The sequence below is a fragment of the Gymnoscopelus microlampas genome, assembly GCF_963454915.1.
Source record: "Gymnoscopelus microlampas genome assembly, chromosome: 17".
In the NCBI taxonomy this organism is placed as follows: domain Eukaryota; kingdom Metazoa; phylum Chordata; class Actinopteri; order Myctophiformes; family Myctophidae; genus Gymnoscopelus; species Gymnoscopelus microlampas.
The window spans coordinates 27,334,866-27,357,055 of NC_139954.1; the positions used below are offsets into that span (position 1 = coordinate 27,334,866).

A 22,190-nucleotide genomic window follows, 5' to 3' on the forward strand; every position below is an offset into this window, starting at 1 on the left:
TTAATGTGCTTAATATAAAATAGTTTTTTCGTGGTCGATGCAAGTTGCTATGAAAACAGCTGTGAGCTACATGTGCAGTCTTTTGAAAAACTAGGAAGGAAACGAAGGAAACCTTTATCCACAATTATGTGGACAATGCACATTTATGCAGACCACACTACGACCAACATTTTCCCTTTGGTGATATGCGTCATCTTCTGTAATCTCCCATCTTTAGCCTGGTGTTCCAGCTCAAGACACCAGGTGAATGCAATTAACTCTGAAAATAGAAAATCAACAATACCATCTGTAACATCTGGAGAACCAGACTCGGTGACCTCATAGTACAGTTACAGGTCTCCAATTTAATAGAATTAATATTTAATGAAAATATGTGTGTGTCGACCCTACACAATGCTGTTTGAAAAGATGTTCAGTATTCAATGACCTTCAATGACCTTGACAGGACTGAATGCATGTTTTATTATTCAGATTTATTCCCGAAACCATCTAGAACTACTGTGGTTTCTTTAACTACTTAAACCCTATACTTGGTTGACCGGAGTCCATCAGGGCTCTATACTAGCAATCTGGGAACCCATTTGGTAAAAAAAGAAAAAGAAAAAAGAGGAAACAAATTGAGCTGAATCTGTCTTAAGAGATACTAGTAACTTTTCTGTTTTCGCTCTCTCGTTCACAACGTGTGTTGTGAACTTGTAGCCATTTACTGCAAAGGTTTTCCCCAGAATATAGATTCTGGGATAAGTGATTAAGGCTGGTGGTATCTTCTACTTTCATTTTGTATTATTTCTCTTCTGTGTCTTCACCTCCCCTTTCCTCCGTTCTGTTTCTGTCCTTCTCCTTCCCTCTAATTACCTCTCTTCTTGTTCCCCTCCTCTCTTTCTCTCTCTTGGTGATGGTGTTTCTTATACTCTCTCTTGGTCACAGTGTTTCTCTCTCTCCTTCTCTTTTTTGGTGACGGTGTTTCTGTCTCTCTGCTCTCTGAAGATGAAAAAGTCCAGAAGGTTGCTCACGGTCCATCCTTTTGATTTCGATCTGGAACCTGACGACTCAACTGTGGAGTTGAGGAGACGTTCCTATCAGGTAGAAAACACCATTGAGTATCCAAACCAAGAAACGCCAAATAATTCTGCTCTATTGTGTTAGTAGCGGTGTGACATAACACTAAGCTCAGCTATTTTTGGTGCACTACACCAGCGTGCGTATAGTTCCAGCTTTAGGGGTGTTGTTCTGATCTGTCAGCAGTGCTGATGGATCCTTCTTTCCTCCATAGGTTCCAGGCTACCATGACCTGATTGAGGGAGATGTGAGTGAGTCGCTGATGACCGAGGCTGAAATGGCAACCATGTTCAACCAGATCCTAGAGGGGCAACATGGAGAGTCAGAGTTCAACCCCAATATCCACTACAACCACAGAATGAGCCTTGGCATGGCTCCACGCACTGGTAAAAAAAGACACGTGGCTATGAGAACTATCGTCACACACATGCATAGAACACAGATTGTAACACTAGAGGTTCGCCTAGATTGTAACACTAGAGGTTTCCGCCTAGACGGAAGGGCCGCTACACGGACCTTCCATCTAGGCGGAAACGAAAGCGAAACGTAATGTTGTCTTGACGGAGAGAGCCTGGTCGAGTGACCATCAGTTTGTACTGAGAGAGAGAGCATGAGGACCGGTATGAACCCAGACACATAAACAGCTTGGAGAGGCAGACAGCCACGCATGCACGCATGTGCGCGACTCTCTATTGTATATTCGGATACATCAGGACTGCAATGGTCACCTTACTTTCACCTATGAACACCCCTCTTGGGGTGTTGTGTATTTACGGTGACAGCAATACATATTAGCACATAACAATGGCTCTAACCAACTGAGATATCCTCCTTCCATACTGTTTAACACAACAATAAACAACTAAACACAACAGACAGCATTAGATTTCAAGTTAATGTCAGGGCATGGTACGCAATGGTTAAACAGAATGAATAACATTTTGAGAAAGTGGGTGTCAGTTTAGTCATAAGGAAGGCCTCTGGGCTCGTGTATTGTGGATTGGGCTTCTATTTGGGCACTTTTAGCCAAGTCACACAGCCAGCAGCCACTCAGAATGTACTGGGAACCAGTTACAGCCAAATGTCACCAAAGTGCTTCTCTCAGCCTGAAAAGGCTATTTTGACCCAGGATTTTTTCAAGAAAGTGGGTGTCAGTTTAGTCATAAGGAAGGCCTCTGGGCTCATGTATTGTGGATTGGGCTTCTATTTGGGCACTTTTAGCCAAGTCACACAGCAAGCAGCCACTCAGAATGTACTGGGAACAAGTTACAGCCACATGTCACCAAAGTGCTTCTCTCAGCCTGAAAAGGCTATTTAGACCCAAGATATTTTTAAGAAAGTGGGTGTCAGTTTAGTCATAAGGAAGCTCTCTGGGCTCATATATTGTGGATTGGGCTTCTATTTGGGCACTTTTAGCCAAGTCACACAGCCAGCAGCCACTCAGAATGTACTGGGAACAAGTTAGAGCCAAATGTCACCAAAGTGCTTCTCTCAGCCTGAAAAGGCTCATGTATTGATCTAGTTCTTTCACTGACGCTAATTTTAAACATGCTGACCTGATTCCAAATGATAGTGCAAACATCCCTACCAGGTACATGGCATAATTCTGGAGGTCTGACAATTTATCAGCGATGCATTGTCTATTTATCCTTCTCACGGAATACTACAAAACGATGGAGTGAGCGCAGAAATATTTTTTTGGTGCGGGGGGAATTACACCTGTAAAAGTGGTTCTGATTCTGTCTCTACACAGACGATATAATGCTGTACACAGACAAACCATATATGAGGTCTCGCTCGCTCTCCCGGCTCAGTCACTCCTCATGTGGCAGCGGGAGCGCCGGGGGTCTCCGCCACAGCAGCTACCTGCCGGGCCCAGATGACTTTGAGATGGAAGAGGACGAGTATCTTCGCTACCCACTGTATCAGAACCACTCTCGCCTGCAGAGCCACGAGAGTCTCAACGCACAGGCCCTGCAACCACCAGAGGTAGAGTATATACACACATACCTGTACATACACACCCACGTGTACACTACACACGCACAAGTTAACCTCACACAATAGTTGCTGTGAGTTACCTTACTGAGTTATGGAACGAGTACAGTGCTGGCAGTTCAGAGGCCTTGCTGTGCTTGCTGTGTACAGTACCATCACTTTGGTTTCACTTCATTCATTACGCCATTAAGTCTGACTCACTTGCAGAACCTCCAGGTGTCATTTTAACAACTAAATGTCCTTTCTTAACGTCATCCCAGTGACGTCAAGTACATAATGTGAAATGCACAGTGTGTGATTTCCACAGTTTGGCTAATCTTCAATCATTTCATTTTGGATAACGTTAAATAACAATCTAAAAACACACCCTTTGTACTTCCTCAAGATAAGACCCAATGAAAACACAGGAAGTGATTTGGCCAGATGATTTTCGCCTGTCATGGCATCAAAGCCCTGATATTATCGCTCCCAGCTGGCTCCCGGCTGCCTGCCACCTGTCAATATTGAGTGCTGTGCTAAATTTGTCTCACACCAGCTGGGTGACAGCGGGGGTGAAGTGGACAGTGGTGGACAAAGTACTCAACCCCAGTACTTGAGTCAAAGTATACTCCTCTAGTCATATATTACTCCACTACAAGTGAAAGTTGTACTTGAGTTAAAGTACCCTTAGGTCATGCTTTTAAAAATACTTAAGTATTCAAAAGAATAAATTACAAAGTACATTTTCCCTACATCAATGCTGTACTGCCAATTCTCACCAAATTTTCCATAATTTTTGGAATAATATAAGTGAAAATAGCAGATCTACAAGCTCACAACACGTTGCTATGCGACACATTGTGAGTGTGTAGATTCGCTTTTTTTTACTATTTGAAAAAGGTTCATTCATAATGTCTTTGAAATGTAGTGGAGTAAAATTCAAATATTGAAGTAAAGGTACTTTGTTACTATCCACCACTAGATGGTAACAAAAATAATAGTGTGGACAGACCAGACAGACATGACTTGTCTGACATCAAGGATAGCTGTGACATATGGGGATGTGCTCTGCAAGGCTGCTTGCTTGTGGTCTTCTGTCTCAGAAGTGTGTTTACAGTATGTCCACCTGCATGTACTGTAGGATCTTCTTCGAAACCTGTTGAGGCAAGGAAGCGAGCAGGTGTGAAATCGGAGCGATTCTGTTATCTCTGTGTAAGCAAGGAAACTATTGTTTCCCAACAAATCTAATATCCACTGTATTATGAAGCATTTCCAGACAGAAGCATCTATTTTGTATCCACACTTAAGAAATATAAACATGTTGAATATGAAATGAAAAAAACCCCAGAGAAGAACAATAAAGTATGTTCTTGCTTCTTGTAAACATTATAATCTGATACCAGGAAGCTGTTATGACTTGGCCAGGTTCATTTTCCACAGGAAACTCTCAATTATTGTGAAATTGCGTTCAGCTGTGAGCTCAGAGCGTCCACATACAGATTAGGTCTTGTATCATGGAGAACAGCATGAAGTTTATCAAGTAAAAAATAAATTGCAGACCATTTGTATTTGACAGAAACTCTGTACTAATTAGACTGTTGATCAGCTCATCATGATGGATGAAAGATACTGATAAACTGATACCACAGCTTGATTGATTTCAGGGCTATCATATGAACTATATGTTTGACCACTCCCTTATGCTATTTGTGTGTGTGTGTCTATATATACATATATATATATATATACCGGTATATATATATGAAAATCTCCAGATCAATGAACTGAACAGACGTATGTCAGCTATTGAGAAACTGTTGAACCGTTTGGAACAGAAGGTCACGTCTCCATTAACACAGGTATGTCATTGTCACACAACGCATCCTCTAAATATCATCATCCTTTTGCACAGTAGAGTCAGAATGATGACTGCATGGACCTCCCTGTCACTGTCACATCAATCTTTGGAAAAGTGGGTTTGTACGTGGCAGGTCGCTGTGGGTGTTGTTAGATGAATGGGTGCACCATGCACTCCTGAACATGCATTGACATACCGGCTGGGTGGAGTTTGCACTCTATCTAATAGTTAACCGACATTGAGCCGGTGTGAATTTGAAGCCAAAACATGCCTTTCTACTTCATTTTTGGCTTTGCTTTCATCTAAACTGTTCCTTCTGCCAACCCAATTTTTATGTAACCCAAATGTTGTTTCCACTTTAGGAATCTGGTCCCAATTCAGACTTTCTTTTGGACTCCAGCGATTGCGTAAGCACAGTCCCATTAACAATAACCATCTCTGTCTCCACCCACCACTGATATAGTATTTTCTAATGAAATAGGTCAGGCCTTGTCAGGCTAATGGACATTTATATTGGCAATGTCTTCTGTATTTTCAGTGAAATGTAATCGTCCAAAATCTATATTACTTCCGGGTCCATTAACTTTGTTAAACTCAACAATAACTCCTTCCACAATATTCTTCCAAACTCGGTAATTGACACAATCTTGGACATTTCCATGAATCAGAAAAGCCTCATTACAAAAAGTACAGTACACCATAATTGTTTCCGCCAGGCCGAAGGCGTGGCAGAGACTATGTTTTGCACCCTGTCTGTCCGTCCATCCTGTGCACGGACACTCCCTGGATGCCAGAGCAGAACCTCTGCCCTCCATTTTTCAGATTGGCCTGTTATAGCGCCACCAGGAGGACGATTTTTGCAAAACACATTTTTTATATAACTCCTACAGTTTTTGTCGAAACATTACGCAAATCGTATGCGCTAATCTTTATAGTATGAGATTAACACGGATCTGTCCGAAAATCAAAAAAAAAAAAAACTTTTTCTAGTTGACACAGAAGCCAGTACTGATTTAAAAAGAAACAAAAAGGGAATATCAATTGGGCAGTAGATGACAATAACTGGGATGGTGCATTAATTAGAACTCTCTAACTAGAAATGTATTCCAGTGTCACAGATACGTAATAGTTGTCATACTGGATGTTACCAACATTGTCTACAAGGTTACTGGACAGCTATTTGCTGAGTATATCTGGAGTATTACCAGGTCATAAATAATTCACAAGGACAGTATTGTTTTAGCATAATTATTAGCACTGTAAGAATACTGTAAGTCGCTATTTGTCCTAAAGCATCTCTATGACACAAACGCACAAATGATGTTCATCTTGAGGGTCTCATCTGGAACATTTGTGCAAATAGCAGATAATGAAGCTCTCACCATTAATGCACACTCTCTCAGCACATCTTTATTTTGTTTTATCATTGATTTGAGAACTGTTATAAGAGCCTGATTGATTCCAGATGCCGTTCCCGATTTTGGAGAGTACTGGGTTATTTGTCATTGAATATTTGCACTGTACATGAAATGTTTAGCGTTCCGTTTAGCCATCCTAACTATTAGGAGCCGTGGGGAAGAGCACCCGGGGAGCAGTTAGTGGTTAAGTGTCTTGCTCAGGGACGCTTCGATTATGCCTCGATTATGATTAATGAACGATCATTTTAAAAACAAGAGTTGTGAGCTTGTAGATCGGCTATTGTCATATTACAGGGCTTAAGCCTTAAGTGGTTAATCAGACTAATCAATTTCGTCAATTCTAAAGGTTTTTTCTTTTTTAAGCCTACTTCTCTGTTACTCGATTAACCTACATGAGCAAGATTAGGTCATTATTGATTCTAAGTATCAGTTAAGATATATTTTCGGCTAATTGCCCAGCCCTACTAGGCAGTTCCAATTCCCATAATATGGCCTCTACACACCCAACTACGGCATGTATCTTCATGTACCTGCTGGAGCAGCTTCTTCAGGGACCTATTTGCTATCATATGAAGAGCAGTCTGTGGAAACCAAGCTTGTTTGAGTTTGAGACTGAGCTTTTTTAGTTGGCAAAGCTTAAAATTGGCTCTGTGATAAAATAAAATGTGTTGTGTGGTGTATGTGTGCGTGCATGCGTGCGTGTGTGTTAGTGCTTTCATTATATTAAGGGTCATAATAAAGTCAATAAAATCAGCTTGCTAGCCAGTGTATTTCTTATCACAACAATCAGGTCTTAAGTTGTAGCCTTCTCTCACCAATGATATCGAGTTGATATCGAGCAGAGAACCACAGCAACAACAATAACAGAGACAGATCTGCAATCCATGTTATCAGCAGAAGTTTTAAGCTTGATTGGTAATTAGTGACTGTTGGTTTTCAAATGAGGACAATATTTCATTGACTCATGTTTTGGCTCTCTTGTGGTGAACTATTTTACGTCTACTGTGTCAAATGTTTTGAAGGTTTTTGTCAAAGGGTGATCTGAATAAATGCATACAAAACATGTCTGTATTTTTATAACAAGAAAATGTGTCAGTGAGTTTTTATTCATCTTTGTATGTTTGTATTCATCATGAAGAAAAGGGCTCCATAAATAGTTTATCATTATTCATTTGATTATTTGTTTTTCTGCAGCCCATAACCTCTCCTCTTTATTATTTCAGGTGTCCCAGAGCGATGGGGTGGACTTGCCCCCGAGTGATGGGGTGGGCCTGCCCCTGAGCGATGGGGTGAACAATCCCCAGAGCAATGTGATGAATCTGCCCCAAAGCGATGAGGTGAATCCGCCCCAGACCAGTGTGATGGATCTGGAGGTGATGCAGCTGAGACAGAAACTGGATGAACTGACAGGAAACATCAGTGACCACGGCCTCACCTCTGACGAGGATGAACCCAACTCATCCCGGAAGGCTACAGGCTGGAGCAGCCATGAGGGGGACACCAGCCCCACCAAATCCCCCTCCAGACCCTCCACCAGGCCAGGCCCCTTGGCCACCGCACCACTAGAAGATGTGCTGGAGCAACCTGAAAACCAGATGGTACAGGTCTGTCTTTCCCCATCAAAAAGTAAAGTAAAGCAAAGCAAAGCAAAGTCAACTCAACCAGACCAAATTCATAATCTGCAGAACAACGACACATTCAATTATGATGATAACATTATTAACTATATAGTTTTGTCGTCAGGATGAAACGTTCTGAATAGAGCTTAACACACAAGCATACTGTACTTCAATCTATAATGTATTTGCTTACTTGCCAGCGAGTTTCTCACAATCCTCTCCGCCCTACTGCACATACTGTAACACAGAGAAAGAAAAAAAGCTTCCCCTGGCTCACCAAAGCTTTATTTCTGCCACTTCAGTTGGAACCCAGCTCAAGCGCAAAGTAATAAATCACATCACTCAGCCTTATTGTTTATACTCCCTTTTTGACCGTTTCTTGAGTTCCAGATTTCTTGAGACGGAGAACAGGCTAGAAAAATAATTCCTGCTTGGTTTCCCTGCTCAGTCACCTGAATGGACAGTCCCTGAGGACTTGAATAAAACCTGGTGTCTACTGTCAGGAAATTACACTGTGTTTGTTCTCTGTAGGTATATACTAGTCAAAGGTCAAGTTTTAATACATTTTTTGTCCTTATCCAGCCACCATTATTTTCACATGTTGAACTTGATTAATAGTGAGCGATGAATGGCAAAATGCCAATGTACGGTTTGGGTCGTTTTTATAGCCCGACTGATGCCAGATTTTTAGGTCCAGTGCTGATCCTGATTTTGGAGAGTCTTAGACCACTGATTACTGTTTTTCTGACCAATATTTTGTCATCTTATCAATTTGAAAAACTTAAATTTGATTAAATACAAGTTTACTTTCTATTCTATTTCTAACACTTTTAACTTATAAGCAAACAAATAAATATAAATAAATAAATAATGTACACAAATAACTATACAATGAAAAAGCCATTGTTCACAAATACACATACTGTATACTGTAAACTGATGATAATTTTAATTAGCCACTTAAACCCTTAGCAGATATAGTGATTACAATTGGGGCACATCTGCTGCATAATTGCCAATACCGATGTCATCAAATAAATCAAACTGATGTGATTCTCACACACTGATTCCTGTTTCCTCTATGCCCTTTGGCTTCCCTGGAAAGCATTACGCATCTCCTTAGATGAGGCTGCTATTGTAGTCTCTAACCGAACTGATTGTTTGGGGTATCAATACGATATTGGTTACTTATGTTCAAACAATCTTCTTTGTTCCAGTTTGGCTCTGAATTTATTTGGAAATATATTGAATTAGTCAGCCCAGATAACACTTCTGTCATAGGTCAACTATTCAACGGAGAGCCCGGACGGGAAATGGCGCACCGCAGAGGAGGGACCTCAGAAAAGTATCCGCCGGGGTTCAACAGCCCTACTGAGTGAGTTGGAGAACAAGATAGCTCAAGCAACTGCCAGTGTCCAAAACACAAAGAGTGAGGTAATTATGACCTTCCCCTTGATCAATGTTTCCCAACCTGGGGTCTGGGCCCCCTTGGGGGGGCGCCAAAGACCACACGGGAGTGTGAGGTCTTGTCTGTTTGAACATAGTTTAAAATGTTGGAGATGTTGCTCAAAATCATAATAGAACATGCATACTGTAGGCTACTTGTCATACAAAATCTTAATCTATTATCCTGCAACTTTAACATACAGTAGCTAACTCTTACATAATATCATTGTGAAGTACAGTAATACAACTGTTAAATGAGCTGTTAAATTAACCCTAACACTACTAGTTATAACCCTGTTATAAGTACAGTTTGGATAAATCATGCCTCATGAGCCAGGCTCTGTTTCACTTGAACCACAAGTGGAAAAATTGCTTTCAGAACATTATTGCATTGTTTTCACTTTTCAGCTATGATCAACAAAGTCTGACCCTGGCAGTTACATGTTTCCACATTCACATTCTAGATTTAAAGATCCAAAGCTCTCAACACTTTGGTAGAGATTTGGATTGTGTAGTTATCTTGTCATGATGTAACTCCAAATATTGGTGAGATATTTTCAATAGTTGCTCCACTGATTAGAAGTTGATATTCAAAAATATTCTCCTCATTGACTGAAACAGGTCTCAATGTAACTGTTTTATCACATTACACAATCGCAAATCTCTCAAGACAGATTTAGATCTGGAATTCATTAAATTGGAAACAACAAAGTTTAATTGGCGTGACAGATCAATGTTTACAATCGCAAACAAAGCATATTCTGACGGTATGTAACATTGCTTTTTTGTTTTTTTTGTTTGCTTGTTTATAAAAATGTCAACTTTGTGTTGATTTTACATAATAAAATCAACAGGAAGATGACCTTTTAAAAAAATGTAATGCCATGCTGAGTTTTATAATAATTTCTTATTCTGAGATGTTACATATTTGCTATTTTCGTGGTTTGCCTTACACAACCCAAACGCTACCAAAGTGTAATTTTGCTTTAGTGCAACACTTTCATCAGAGAGCCAACACTTGGCATGGCATGGCATACAGGTATAAACATAGCAGAACCAAAGCAATGCAGGTTGTTAACATCAAGGTTTGACTTAAATGCTTTATGTGCCCACAAGGTTTTTCGTCTTAGAAAATAAATAAATAAATACTAATTTTCTCTCCTCCAAGGTTTCTTACATACAAAATCGTATCACAGCTCTGAATGCAGCAGGGATGTCATTAAATAAAGGAAGAAAGGTGAGGTCCATTTAGTTGAGTTATTAGTTGAGCCACTATTGTAATGATAAGTCTGTCTGCAATAACTCACTGTAACACACTGTAGCATCATCAAACCACCACACAAGGCCATTAAACTTCATGTATTGGATCTCCATATCTGACATATGGGGTCCTATTTTGGGGCAGGTGCATTGGCATGAGGCATGCAGTAAACAGGTGAATTGACAATTTCCAGAGGCCAAGTGGCATTTTTTGTTCACCTGAGTGTGTTTGATATTTTGAAGACACGCTGTGCCTGACCAGTCTTAGACATATTAACTGCATTTGTTATTTCCTCCCATGATCATTTGACATCCTCTGCTCTTGGTGGTCAGTTTGAGGTGCCGCTTGCGGCATTTGTTGTTGACATGATTCTCTTCTTTGTATTTTCTCTTTTCTCTATTCCTAGTCTGCTATTCCGATCCAAGCGCGAAGGCTCTCCCATGACTTTCCCACAAGTAAGAACAAACTGCTGCCTTTGAGCAATTCCCCCTGGGGGGCTCCTGACTGCTGGAATCAAACATCTTAACCTTGTTACACTTAGAGAACACAATGATGTCATCTCTGGCCGTAATTACGTCAAACGACGAGTGGTGTGCTGGATTGTGTTACCGTTCCTATTTTCTCACTGGGTTAGCAGCCATGCCCAAAGTTGCACACAAGGGGACCAACAAATGCTGGACGATAATTTGTTTATAATATAACAATAGCCTCATTTATTCCGAAAGACAACGAAAAAATTGTGTGACACTTTAGATTTACAATCCTGTCAACGAGGAACTGCCCCAGTGTGTGGCGGGAGGGAGTTAGCTGAAACCATAGCTAGCCTCGCAGCAACTTTGTTTCACTAAGCTGATGGAGCATGAATGTACTGTACATTGTGGCTATCGCATATTACTTCCAGGTCAGGTGGACAGCTTTGTGAGGAACTCTCTTTACAGGGGTTCACTAACCCAGAGGAACCCAGTCGCCAAGCCCAAAAAACGGGCACCGTGTGCGGTATGACCTCCCCATCCTGTGGTGTTGGGTGCTGGGTAAATTAACGGTGTAGTTTGTCTGGTGGTGGGCTCCTGGTTTGACGTCACGGTGGTTTGGGGCTCCCTTTGAGTCTCCGTTCTTTTATTTAGGAACTTTTCAATATTTCAAGGAAACTGGCCAATGTGGTCAGAACCAGTACGCTGTATGGTTCTTGCACATCAGAACCAGTACGCTGTGTGGTTTTTGAGAAGGTCAGGACCAGTACAGTGTGTGGTTCTTGCACATCAGAACCAGCACACTGTGTGGTTCTTGCGTAGCTCAGCAGAGTTAGCTCCCAATCTAAAGATGTCCCTCCTGGCTCATTTAGACATTGGAATAGGCCCGGGTATTCAAGGTTAGTGAGATACCAGGGGCCCTGGGGCTGCCATGGGTCCTAAGATGCCACAGTTAATAAGCTCTATAGTTTAATAAATATAATTCATTATCCACTATGTTATGGTGCCTGGGTGGGAACATAGAATTCAAAGCAGATTCAATGTGTGCAAGCATTTTGGCTACATCATTATGAATGATGTGTTTTTTGTAGTGCCACCATAAAAATACAAAATATTTGGAAGCTGGAAAGAGAACTGTGAGAAAAACGAAACAGAGAGGAAAGATGAGGAAAGAGAGGAGAATGAGAAGAAAATAATAAAAATATATTTGTTTGGTGATCTTAAACACCCCAATGTGTTTCTTGTTTCTGAGGATTTGAAACACATGTGATTGCATCACACAGAGCTGTTTCATATAGGAGGGTGTCATTATTGGAAGATTATCTTACTGTACCACAGTGCCAAATATTTCACTGTATATTTCATGAGTTTGTATAAAGGTCTCTGGAAAGCTATCAAGTAATTATGTTCTATGACCTCCAGGGATGCTTCATTAGAGGTGAGGCCACTCACATGATAAACATGCTTCTGCTTTCTGGTTTCCAAGGTTTTCCAACCAAAGGGTTGCATAGGATCATTAGTCACTCTCTCCTCTAGGGCAGTGGATGCCAAACAGTGTGCTGACGCACACTGCTGTGCCGTTTGAAAGATCAATAATATGCTTCAATTCATGATTGTTCTATCTTATATTCATTCTGATGAAATGATCTCAATTTAATTCTGCACATTTTCTCTTCGACTTCTTATGGGCTAACAATTGATAGACGAATTCCTCGTCCTCAGCATGTCATACTTCACATTGATCTGTCACGTCAATTCAACTTTGTTTTTCCAATTTAATGAATTCCAGATTCATCCTGTCATTCTCTGTTCACTCTGCACATGATTTTATTCACCCACTCATTCAATCAATTAACAAACACTTTGTCATTGTCTCTATGTCCATCCATCCTTTTGTCTGTCTATCATTTGACCATTTATTTATCTGTCTGTCTATCTGTTTCTCTCTACCTGTCTGTCTACCTGTCTGTCTATCTGTCTGTCTGTCTCTGCAGAAGCCAGTAATGACACAGTTCCCATGAGGAGGAAGTTGAGCATTATCTGAGAGGCAGCATGTTCTGTGTCAAGAGCTTTTATCCTTTCATCTCACTTTATTAAAGCATGTAATGGCAGCTTCTGGACCAATAGTATCAACTGATGTGCACTCAGTTTCTTGACATAGATTGTAATCCAATTCCAAGACAGGAGACTATAGGATTTTCAGTGGCTGTCACCTGGAATGTGACTAACTTAATGTCATGGTAACATTTGGTGTTATTATCATATATTATGCCATAGGGCCATAACCATATCTCTATGTGAAACTATTGACATTATGGAATTTACTCAGCCTTTATTTTCAGGCAGAGATTCATTTTCTGCTGCAATACAATATTTTGGTCATTTGTTATGTGGATAAATGCACAGATCTTAATAAGCAGGCCTTGCTAATGTTAAAAAATATATCTTTTATATATTTTTAGCATGTCCATCTGAAAGAGTGGTTTTCTTCAATATTATCCCACATTGATAATGTATATCCGAACTATGAATCTTCAGTCATTTCATAATTCTGCATGAAAGATGTCATTAATTTATTCGAGGTTGTGTTTAGTTTTTTTTTGCTTTTATAACCTTCATTTGTAATTAACCAGTTGAACTGTGTTTTTAGCCATTAAAGAGTCAATAGGAGCCAAGCATGTCCATTTCCCACCACTAACTGCTTCAAATCTCTTCATCTACTGTATGATTTTCATTTTAATAATGTAATATCACATAGATCATTGTCAAGTTGTCATGCTCATTAAATTGTTTACAAACTACATTATGATGGTCAGTTTGTCTTTTTTTATTTAGCATTCAACTACTAATGTAGTGCTGTGAACTTGTGACACAACTAATGTTACAGGTATTTAGTAGTTTAGCAGCTAGTATTGTCTGATCCCTGTGCTCGTTGGCAGAGCTACCGTACCACCAACCTGAGTGTGCACTTCTCCCCATGATATCATATATACATTAAAGCATAACCATCACCACCTCGAATATTGTCTCGACTCCTTTTTTACTTAAATTTTTATCCCACAATTTTGTAACCCATTTTTTCACCGAGTGCCAATGCCTAATCCTGGGTGCTACTCTGCCTCTGCCAGCCTGGGGAGAGCCCCGAACTGAGCTCATGCCTCCTTCAATGCGTGAGCAGTGAGCAGGCCACTTCTTATTACCTGACAGGGGGGAGTTTCCCCGGTAGGACGTAGCGCATGGAAGGAACACGTTATTCCTTTCCCCTCCATCAGGGGCCCCGGCTGACCAGGGGGAGGCAGTACAGAGGCCAGGATTACTGCATGTTTTTGTGAGGGTACCTACCCTAGGGGACACAGGGAGAACATGCAAACTCCACACAGAAAGGCCCTTTCTTTTTTTACTGATTGATCCAGAATCCACGACAGGCCCAATGCACGCAACACTTTTGCAAATTTCAACTGGGCCCTGGTCCAGAACAGTTTGAGAACCATTGTTATATGCTATTGTCATCTCTTTACCAACATTTGTGTTGGTATACTTACAGTATGGTACTGTTTATGTATAATATGTTCAGAGTTGAGCTCAATAGGATCCTTTTATGTAGTCTACGTAAAGAAATGTCATATTTCATGTTTTCAGGGGCTTGGAACGCTGGATAATATTCAGAGAGTGTCTATTAATCTACTGTGAAAACATTTTTGCATGATTGCATACAATGTATATGAGAAGGGAGCAGGAGTATTTGAAATGCACCTTTGCATTGACCTACATTGTTCAGATGAATAATGTATTTGTGGCACCCCTGGCTCAGGTGGTGAATGTACTGATCACGTCCTGTAATCCCAGGTTCAAAATCCAGAATCTTATTATATGTCTACCGAATGTCTTCTCTGCTGTGCTATCAGATATCATACACTGAATACTGTATCTGGCTGTTCTCGAGTTCTCACTCCATTTGAATAATAAACGGCTATTTATGAGTCTTGTCACCACAGATTTTAGATTGTCTACACTACAGGTTTCCTTACATGTGAATGTTGAAACTTATTTGTACATGTATTTAATGTCTTCAAATGCTCTGAGACAGTTTAACGGTTCCTAAGTAAGAACAGTGCAGTGATCACCCAAGAGCTTCAGTCTACATCTGCAAACACTGAAGAATGTTTCGGGTTTTTTTTACCCATCATTACAAACAATCCACTATTTCCCCCTTTATCCTTGCCTTCAAGTACACAGTATTATTCTCTCTCTCTCTCTCTCTCTCTCTCTCTCTCTGTCTCTCTCCCTCCCTCTCATACCTACTGTATATATTGTCTAGTGTCCAACAGTAGATGTATTCAAACAATCTTCAGAAGCTCGGCTCCAATCATCAGTCTAAGCATCGTTTCCATTGATAGTAAATGAGCCAGGCTCTCTGCTACGTGTGTTTTCAATCAGTAAGTGGAACATGCTGATGCAGAGTAACAGCCTGTGTGTGTCCAAGAGACATAAAGAGAATGTGGCGAGGTAAACATTAGAGGTTAGATGCACAGTGTAGTGGGCCAAATACAAACATTTACAGAAAGCCTGTGTCATGTGTACTGTACATAATCTAAGCAGAGTGGACTGCTGTGGTTTATGGAAGCATAAATATTCTGGGAGATGCTTGTCATTTTCATCCATGATTAATCTAAATTGATGGTGTGGTTAAGTCAAGCATTTATTTTCCAACAAAATATCAAACACGCACGGCTCTAGAATGGCTGTGATGTTACCTACATTTCATGTATTCCATACAAACAAAATACCAAACATGCACTTGCATAGCCCTATAATGGCTGTGATGTTCCATACTTTTCATGTATTCCATACATGAAATGTATGGGATCTAGGTCTAGCACAACATGCACTGAACGCACATAATCATAAGCATTTTATTAAACTCTTACATTGGTCTATATTTGCATTATACTGACCGTACGCATCCATTTGGTCAGACAGACAGGTTGATTGATTCTTATAGTAAAAGGAAAAGTGACTTACAATTTGATATAAAACAAGTGAAAGCATATTTGCATGTTTTTTATGCGGCCTACATACAGCATGTGAGAGAGAGAGAGAGAGAGAGAGAGAGAGAGAGAGAGAGAGAGAGAGAGAGAGAGAGAGATCAGGGTGGAGCGTTGAAGCAGCAGGATGTAAAGGGGTTGTTGAAGGTTCTTCTGTTAAGGTCCACCAGTGATGTGTCGTTCCACTCCGTCAGCGCCCCCTGCTGTTCACCAACGCTCTGCTTCACTCTGTGGGCTGAGAGATGTTCTGGGTGAGAAGTGAGAACCTAACTCTATGGTGAGAAGGAGAAATTAAATAAACTGTAACGCCGTTGCTCTCTGCACTGATATTTGCTGCCCTCTAGTGGTCAGAAGATGACCCTGTTTTAGACGTTTAGATTTAGAAGTTTCAAAGAATCACTTATTCAACCGCAAATGAACTGGATGTGTAAAGAAGGATTATGTTGTAAGTAACGATAGATGGGCATCGGATCCTTCGTTACAGGATGGTTTACTTTGGTTTATTTTGTTCACAAGAGAACCTGTTACACATACAAAAAAAATGCAACAACAAAATATGACAGTGGTAAATATTTCCAACTGATAAAACATTGAAGTCATGTTTTATACCTATTACCAGTAGCAGCTCACTGACTTGGTGTCCTGACAGGGCTGATGTCTCCATGAAAAGCAGACCCTTGTCCACAGATAAACTCTGTCCCTCCTGTATGGTGGCATGGTGGCAAGGTTTAAATTGGAGTTATAGATTTAGGTTTATAATATGGGCTACATTTAGAGGTTGGTTAGGAGTTGGGGTCAGATTTATGCCTGATTTACAGTCAGTTATGTGCACCATGATAGCAGTGTGTGTGTGTGTGTGTGTGTGTGTGTGTGTGTGTGTGTGTGTGTGTGTGTGTGTGTGTGTGTGTGTGTGTGTGTGTGTGTGTGTGTGTGTGTGTGTGTGTTGAAGTACCTCCTTGGAGACTTGTCTCTCGTCATCGAGGTCTCCTTTGTTAGCAACCAGGACGATCACAGTAGATCCTGGGATATATTGTTTCTGCAGCTCCCTGAGCCACAGCTGAGCTCTCATAAACGTGTCCTTAACACACACGCCCCCCACACACACGCACGCACGCACGCACGCACACACACACACACACACACACACACACACACACACACACACACACACACACACACACACACACACACACACACACACACACACACACACACACACACACACACACACACACACACAGTGCAGATAGAGATTATTGAACACAGAGATGCATACTGTGTGTAATTATATGGTATATACTTTGCATTCATAGACACATTCACAGCGTATATGAGTGTGTACATGTGCTTGTGCCTGTGCACTATTGTGTCTATTTATGTAAATGTGTGATGCGTTGACTTTACTCTCTTAGTGATGTCATAGACGACCAGTGCCGCGTGGGCACCTCTGTAGTACAGTGGGGTGACACTGTGGTACTTTTCCTGTCCTGCTGTGTCCCAGATCTCAAAACGAAGAGTGACATCACCCAGGTAGACCACCTGGGTCAGGTAGGCACCTGGTACACACAGATGTTACACTACAGTTAAACCAGGTGAGACAGATGTAACATTACAGTGAAAACCAGGCAAGACAGATGCTACATTGAAACCAGGTGAGACAGATGTCACACTACATTGAGACCAGGTGAGACAGATGTTATGCTACAGTTAAACCAGGTGAGACAGATGTAACATTACAGTGAAAACCAGGTAAGACAGATGCTACACCATAGTTAAACCAGGTAAGACAGATGTTACATTGATTTTTGTAAGGTGTAATGAGTATCTTATGGCTCATTATTCATGATAATAACTACATTTACAAAGTCAAAGTGTAGACATTCAAAGTGTAGGCATTTAGCTGACAGAGCAACTCTCAAGTGTAACTGTAGAACAAGCTGCATTTCTTTGACCCCAATCATTACAAGTAGCCTACTGCCATGTCAGACAGATAGGGGTTAGAGGATGTTTGTGATCCCAGAAGATCAGATATAAGTGAACACATACAACAAGTCAAGAGTTAACCACTTAAACCCTATACTTCATTGGCCGAAGTCTCCCAGGGCTCTATGCTAGGCCCTCTCCTGTTTTCCCTCAACACTAAATAATCTTTGTTGAAAAAAAAAAATGGAACTACAAGCTCATACCGGCTCACATTGCGATGCGTTATGAGCTTGTAGATTAGCTATTTTTGCTAAATATTTACCAAAGAATAGGAACACTATTGTTAATGTGGTTAAAAGGGGTATAGTTTTACTCCTGTATATACAACAGTAAACCCTGGCTATACAGAAAGTATTGTGAACTTACAGCCAACAGTAGGTGATGTGTTCTTGAATTCATCCTTGCTAAATCTCAGAGCCAGGCTAGATTTTCCAACCCCTGAGCTCCCAAGAAGCACCATCTTCACCCTCAGGGTCCTGAAATCTCTCCTCAGAGTGTCTCCGTGGACTTGGGCCCCTGCTGGAGCCCCTGAAGACCGTTCACCCATGAAAAGTGTAAATAAACTCTGCAAACCTCCAAAGTAAAAGCTCTCTACAGTCCAAATCTCACAGCAGTGTGTCCATTGAGAAGTGTCATGCATTCCATAGTGCTTAAAATGATTTTTGTATTTGTTGTTAGAAGCTCAAGTCCAAGCGATAGTTGTCCCTGTTTGACATTTGTTTGAAGAAATCCAAACTAAAAGATCCAAGCAAAGTCCAAACCTGAATTGTAAATGAGTGAGAAGTGAGAAAACAATATCACTTCCTCATTTACACCCCCATGCTGCCAACCTATAAAGTGCTCATATAACCCAGAAATCACATGCACAAGGAGGATGCACTCCTGACTGTATGCAATCTGGTCAAACCAACACTTCCAACAATGCATGTGTCACTGTTCTGGTTCACATTTACAGTAGAAGAACAGGGGGATTTTACAGTGTTTCAAACAGAAACTAGAAGTAAATGTCGACAATGTTTGCTCTGATTGAATGTCTTTGACGCCTCCCTACCGATACAACTCTCTTGTTTTGCTGCTCCTAATGGCTGTGAGTGTGTGGACCTGAAGCTGGGTTACGGTTTTATGTTTTTATTACTAAGTCACAGTTAAGTGCAAGGAGGACGACTTCCTTTGCTGTGACACTACGCAACCGTATGTCTCCATTCAAGGATCTGTTCTGCATTGTGGTCATGGTGTGAAAGCAGAACAAACACACGTACATACGCACACACGCACATACACATGCACGCACGTACAGTGGTCACCTGTTCATTCATGCACGATCTTCAAACGGCCACCTATTGGACATCAGAGGTTTTCAAAGGTTTCTTTAGGTTCCTTTCAAAGTTGACGCCCACAGATTCTTGGCACCTCCCATTGAAATGATTAGAAAGTGTAGTGTGGCCGTCCAGCCACGAGATGGCGCTTGGTATCAAAATGTATTTTAAAAAAGTAAGTAAGGCATGTGTTCAAAATGTTACTTGAGTAAAAGTACAAAGTATTGGCATCAAAATATACTTAAAGTACCAAAAGTAAAAGTACTGAAATGTTTGAAAGTAGCCGATCTACGAGCTTGTAGATCGTCTATTTTCTAATGGCCGTGGTATAATATAGGGCTAAAGTGGTTAATGTATATGTTTTATAATCAGTGTTGGGCTATATTACTTAGGAGAGTAATATGTTACCTACTTGTATTACTTATTACTCCTTTGAAAAGTAATAATATTATATAACGTATTACTTGGAATCAAGAGTAATATATTACATATTACTTTATATTACTTTCCCTGTGCCCCCCCCCCTCAAAAAAAAGACGTGTACAGTTTTTAGCCTTTTAGAACTGAATCCAATTTAATGGAACAATAGAAAACAGTTTTTATCTTTTTAAGTATTTTGCTGCTACAGATTCCATATTTGGAATTGGAACAATAATTATCCTTACAGGAACAACATAAATCTGAACTGCACACACTGGCTGCAGCCTCTCAGAAACTGAAACAATAAAGTAAACTTTTTGAACATTTCTTAACCTTTTCACTTACAACAGTCAATATTAATTAGCCAAAGTGCAAGGGGGGGAGATATAGAGCAGTGGTTCTCAAACTTTTTCATGTGAAGGACCTCCAAATTGACACTTATTAGCCCGCGGACCCCCATTTTGAGAGAGAGAGAGAGAGAGAGAGAGAGAGAGAGAGAGAGAGAGAGAGAGAGAGAGAGAGAGAGAGAGAGAGAGAGAGAGAGTGTTAAATCAGGGGTCTTCGACAGGAGGTCCGAGACCCCTAGAGGGTCCTCAGAGTTACTGCCGGGGGTCCGGCAGTAATGTGTGGTTCCACGGTGTGGTGGGGACAGAGGTACTGTAGGGGGGAGGGGAACCTGATAGCAGAGTTCCTCAGCTTATTTGGAATACTGTAGTGTAGGCTACACAGTATATCATTAACATAACCGGTTTTGCTATCTGCTACCTACCTCCCCCTACTGTCTGTCTCTCTGTCTGTGCCCACACACTGCACAGTCAGACACACACACACACACACACACACACACACACACACACACACACACACACACACACACACACACACACACACACACACACACACACACACACACACACACACACACACACACACACACACACACACACACACACACACACACACACGATGTGCAAGTGTTTGAAAACTTTAGTTACTTTGTAGATTTTGATTATTATTACAAAACATACATTAACCATTAACCTTATATAAAGTTGTCTATTTAAAAATAGCAGAACTAAGCTACACGTTGTGAGCTTGTAGATCTGCTATTTTACATTTCGTCACCTTATTAAACTAATGGCCTAAGTCATTTTTTCAAGGTTTTCAGGAAAAATAAAAAACTGATCCAGAACAAAACTATATGATATTTCTTAATCATTTCACCCAAAATGTTTATAACAAATTATGACTATTTAAATAGAAATAACACTGTCTGTCAGTTATGTAACATAAGAGATTTAAATAGGTTTAAATAGGATTAAATCTGACTTAGGCCAAAATAAAAAGCAAAACAAATTACAAAATGGCCTAAATCAGTAAATAATTTGGCTTAAGTCACAAAAACATGTGACTTAGGCCAAACAAAAGGCCTATTTTGTCCTAAGTCACACTAGGGAGTTAGGCCATTATACTAAAAGGGGCGTGAACAGCATGATCCTTTTCAATTAGGAGATAGGCGATTTTACCAGAGGTGGCCAGTGTCATGAGGACCTGACTTAGGCAAAAATATAATTTCCTCAAAAAATGACTTAGGCCATTAGTTTAATAAGGTGACGATTTTGACATAACGTTGAAAGAGGACTTTCTGCATAACAAGTAGAGAGAAAGAGAGAGAGAGGGAAATAGTCCAGTAAAGAAAAAAAAAAACCTAAAATCTTTACTTATGTACAGTACTTGTGTAATGTAATGTGTTACTTTACACCACAGTAAAATGTTTGAAAATTCATTGTTGTGTAAAATGTTTGAAAATATTTTGATGCCAGTACTTTGTAGTTTTACTCAGTAACATTTTTAACACAGGCCTTTTACTTGTAACAGAGTATTTTTATATTGTGGTAACAAAAACTGGACATTCCGCATGGAATTTGCAAGCTCATAGCGTGGGATTTAAACCCGGGCCGCAAAATCACTGGACATCAGCTTTAACCACAAGAGGGACTCTTACTTAAGCATCAGAAAGATACATACAACTTAAAACATCACATCAGAGAACATTTGATGCATTTAGGGTTGACCTTAAAAGGCAGTTGATACCCAGTTAATACTGAAGACAGAGAGAGAGGGGTGCTTGAGCTAATGTGAGCATTTTTTCCACCACTGAGAACATGATTTCAAAAAAAGCTAAATTCTCCCCCAACCCCCTCTCCCTGCTGACTGTAGCCTACCTAACTGTGTGTGAAGGTGGCCAAACTTGTTTTGTGACAACAATGGCCAAGCTTGAAGCCACTGTCTGTCTATTAGCATATGTTAACCATGAT

The 22,190-nt window shown here is 40.5% G+C and overlaps 2 protein-coding genes across 5 annotated transcripts in view; one reads left to right on the plus strand and one right to left on the minus strand.

Annotated features, from left to right (window-relative positions):
- mlphb (melanophilin b) overlaps positions 1-13,911 on the plus strand; it is a 38,285-nt gene extending 24,374 nt beyond the window's left edge. Inside the window, exons 7-17 of one of the 4 annotated variants that reach the window (XM_084085245.1) lie at positions 988-1,083; positions 1,274-1,445; positions 2,813-3,048; positions 4,812-4,895; positions 5,257-5,301; positions 7,536-7,916; positions 9,213-9,365; positions 10,546-10,614; positions 11,045-11,093; positions 11,540-11,634; positions 13,103-13,911. In XM_084085245.1, coding sequence (XP_083941371.1) covers positions 988-1,083; positions 1,274-1,445; positions 2,813-3,048; positions 4,812-4,895; positions 5,257-5,301; positions 7,536-7,916; positions 9,213-9,365; positions 10,546-10,614; positions 11,045-11,093; positions 11,540-11,634; positions 13,103-13,129 — 1,407 coding nt within the window. In that variant the 3' untranslated portion in view covers positions 13,130-13,911. Of the gene's footprint in view, positions 1-927; positions 1,084-1,273; positions 1,446-2,812; positions 3,049-4,811; positions 4,896-5,256; positions 5,302-7,535; positions 7,917-9,212; positions 9,366-10,545; positions 10,615-11,044; positions 11,094-11,539; positions 11,635-13,102 lie in introns of all 4 variants that reach the window. The other 3 variants (XM_084085244.1, XM_084085247.1, XM_084085246.1) reach the window with 3 other exon arrangements.
- A 1,899-nt stretch (positions 13,912-15,810) lies between these two features.
- LOC311065273 (ras-related protein Rab-17-like) lies at positions 15,811-19,074 on the minus strand. Its single transcript, XM_084085530.1, has 5 exons — positions 18,503-19,074; positions 17,558-17,709; positions 17,106-17,231; positions 16,763-16,856; positions 15,811-16,388 (listed from the first exon to the last, which is right to left on the minus strand). The coding sequence occupies exons 1-5, from the start codon at positions 18,774-18,776 to the stop codon at positions 16,255-16,257; spliced, it is 780 nt and encodes a 259-aa protein (XP_083941656.1). The 5' UTR covers positions 18,777-19,074; the 3' UTR covers positions 15,811-16,254.
- Between the last annotated feature and the right edge of the window lie 3,116 nt (positions 19,075-22,190).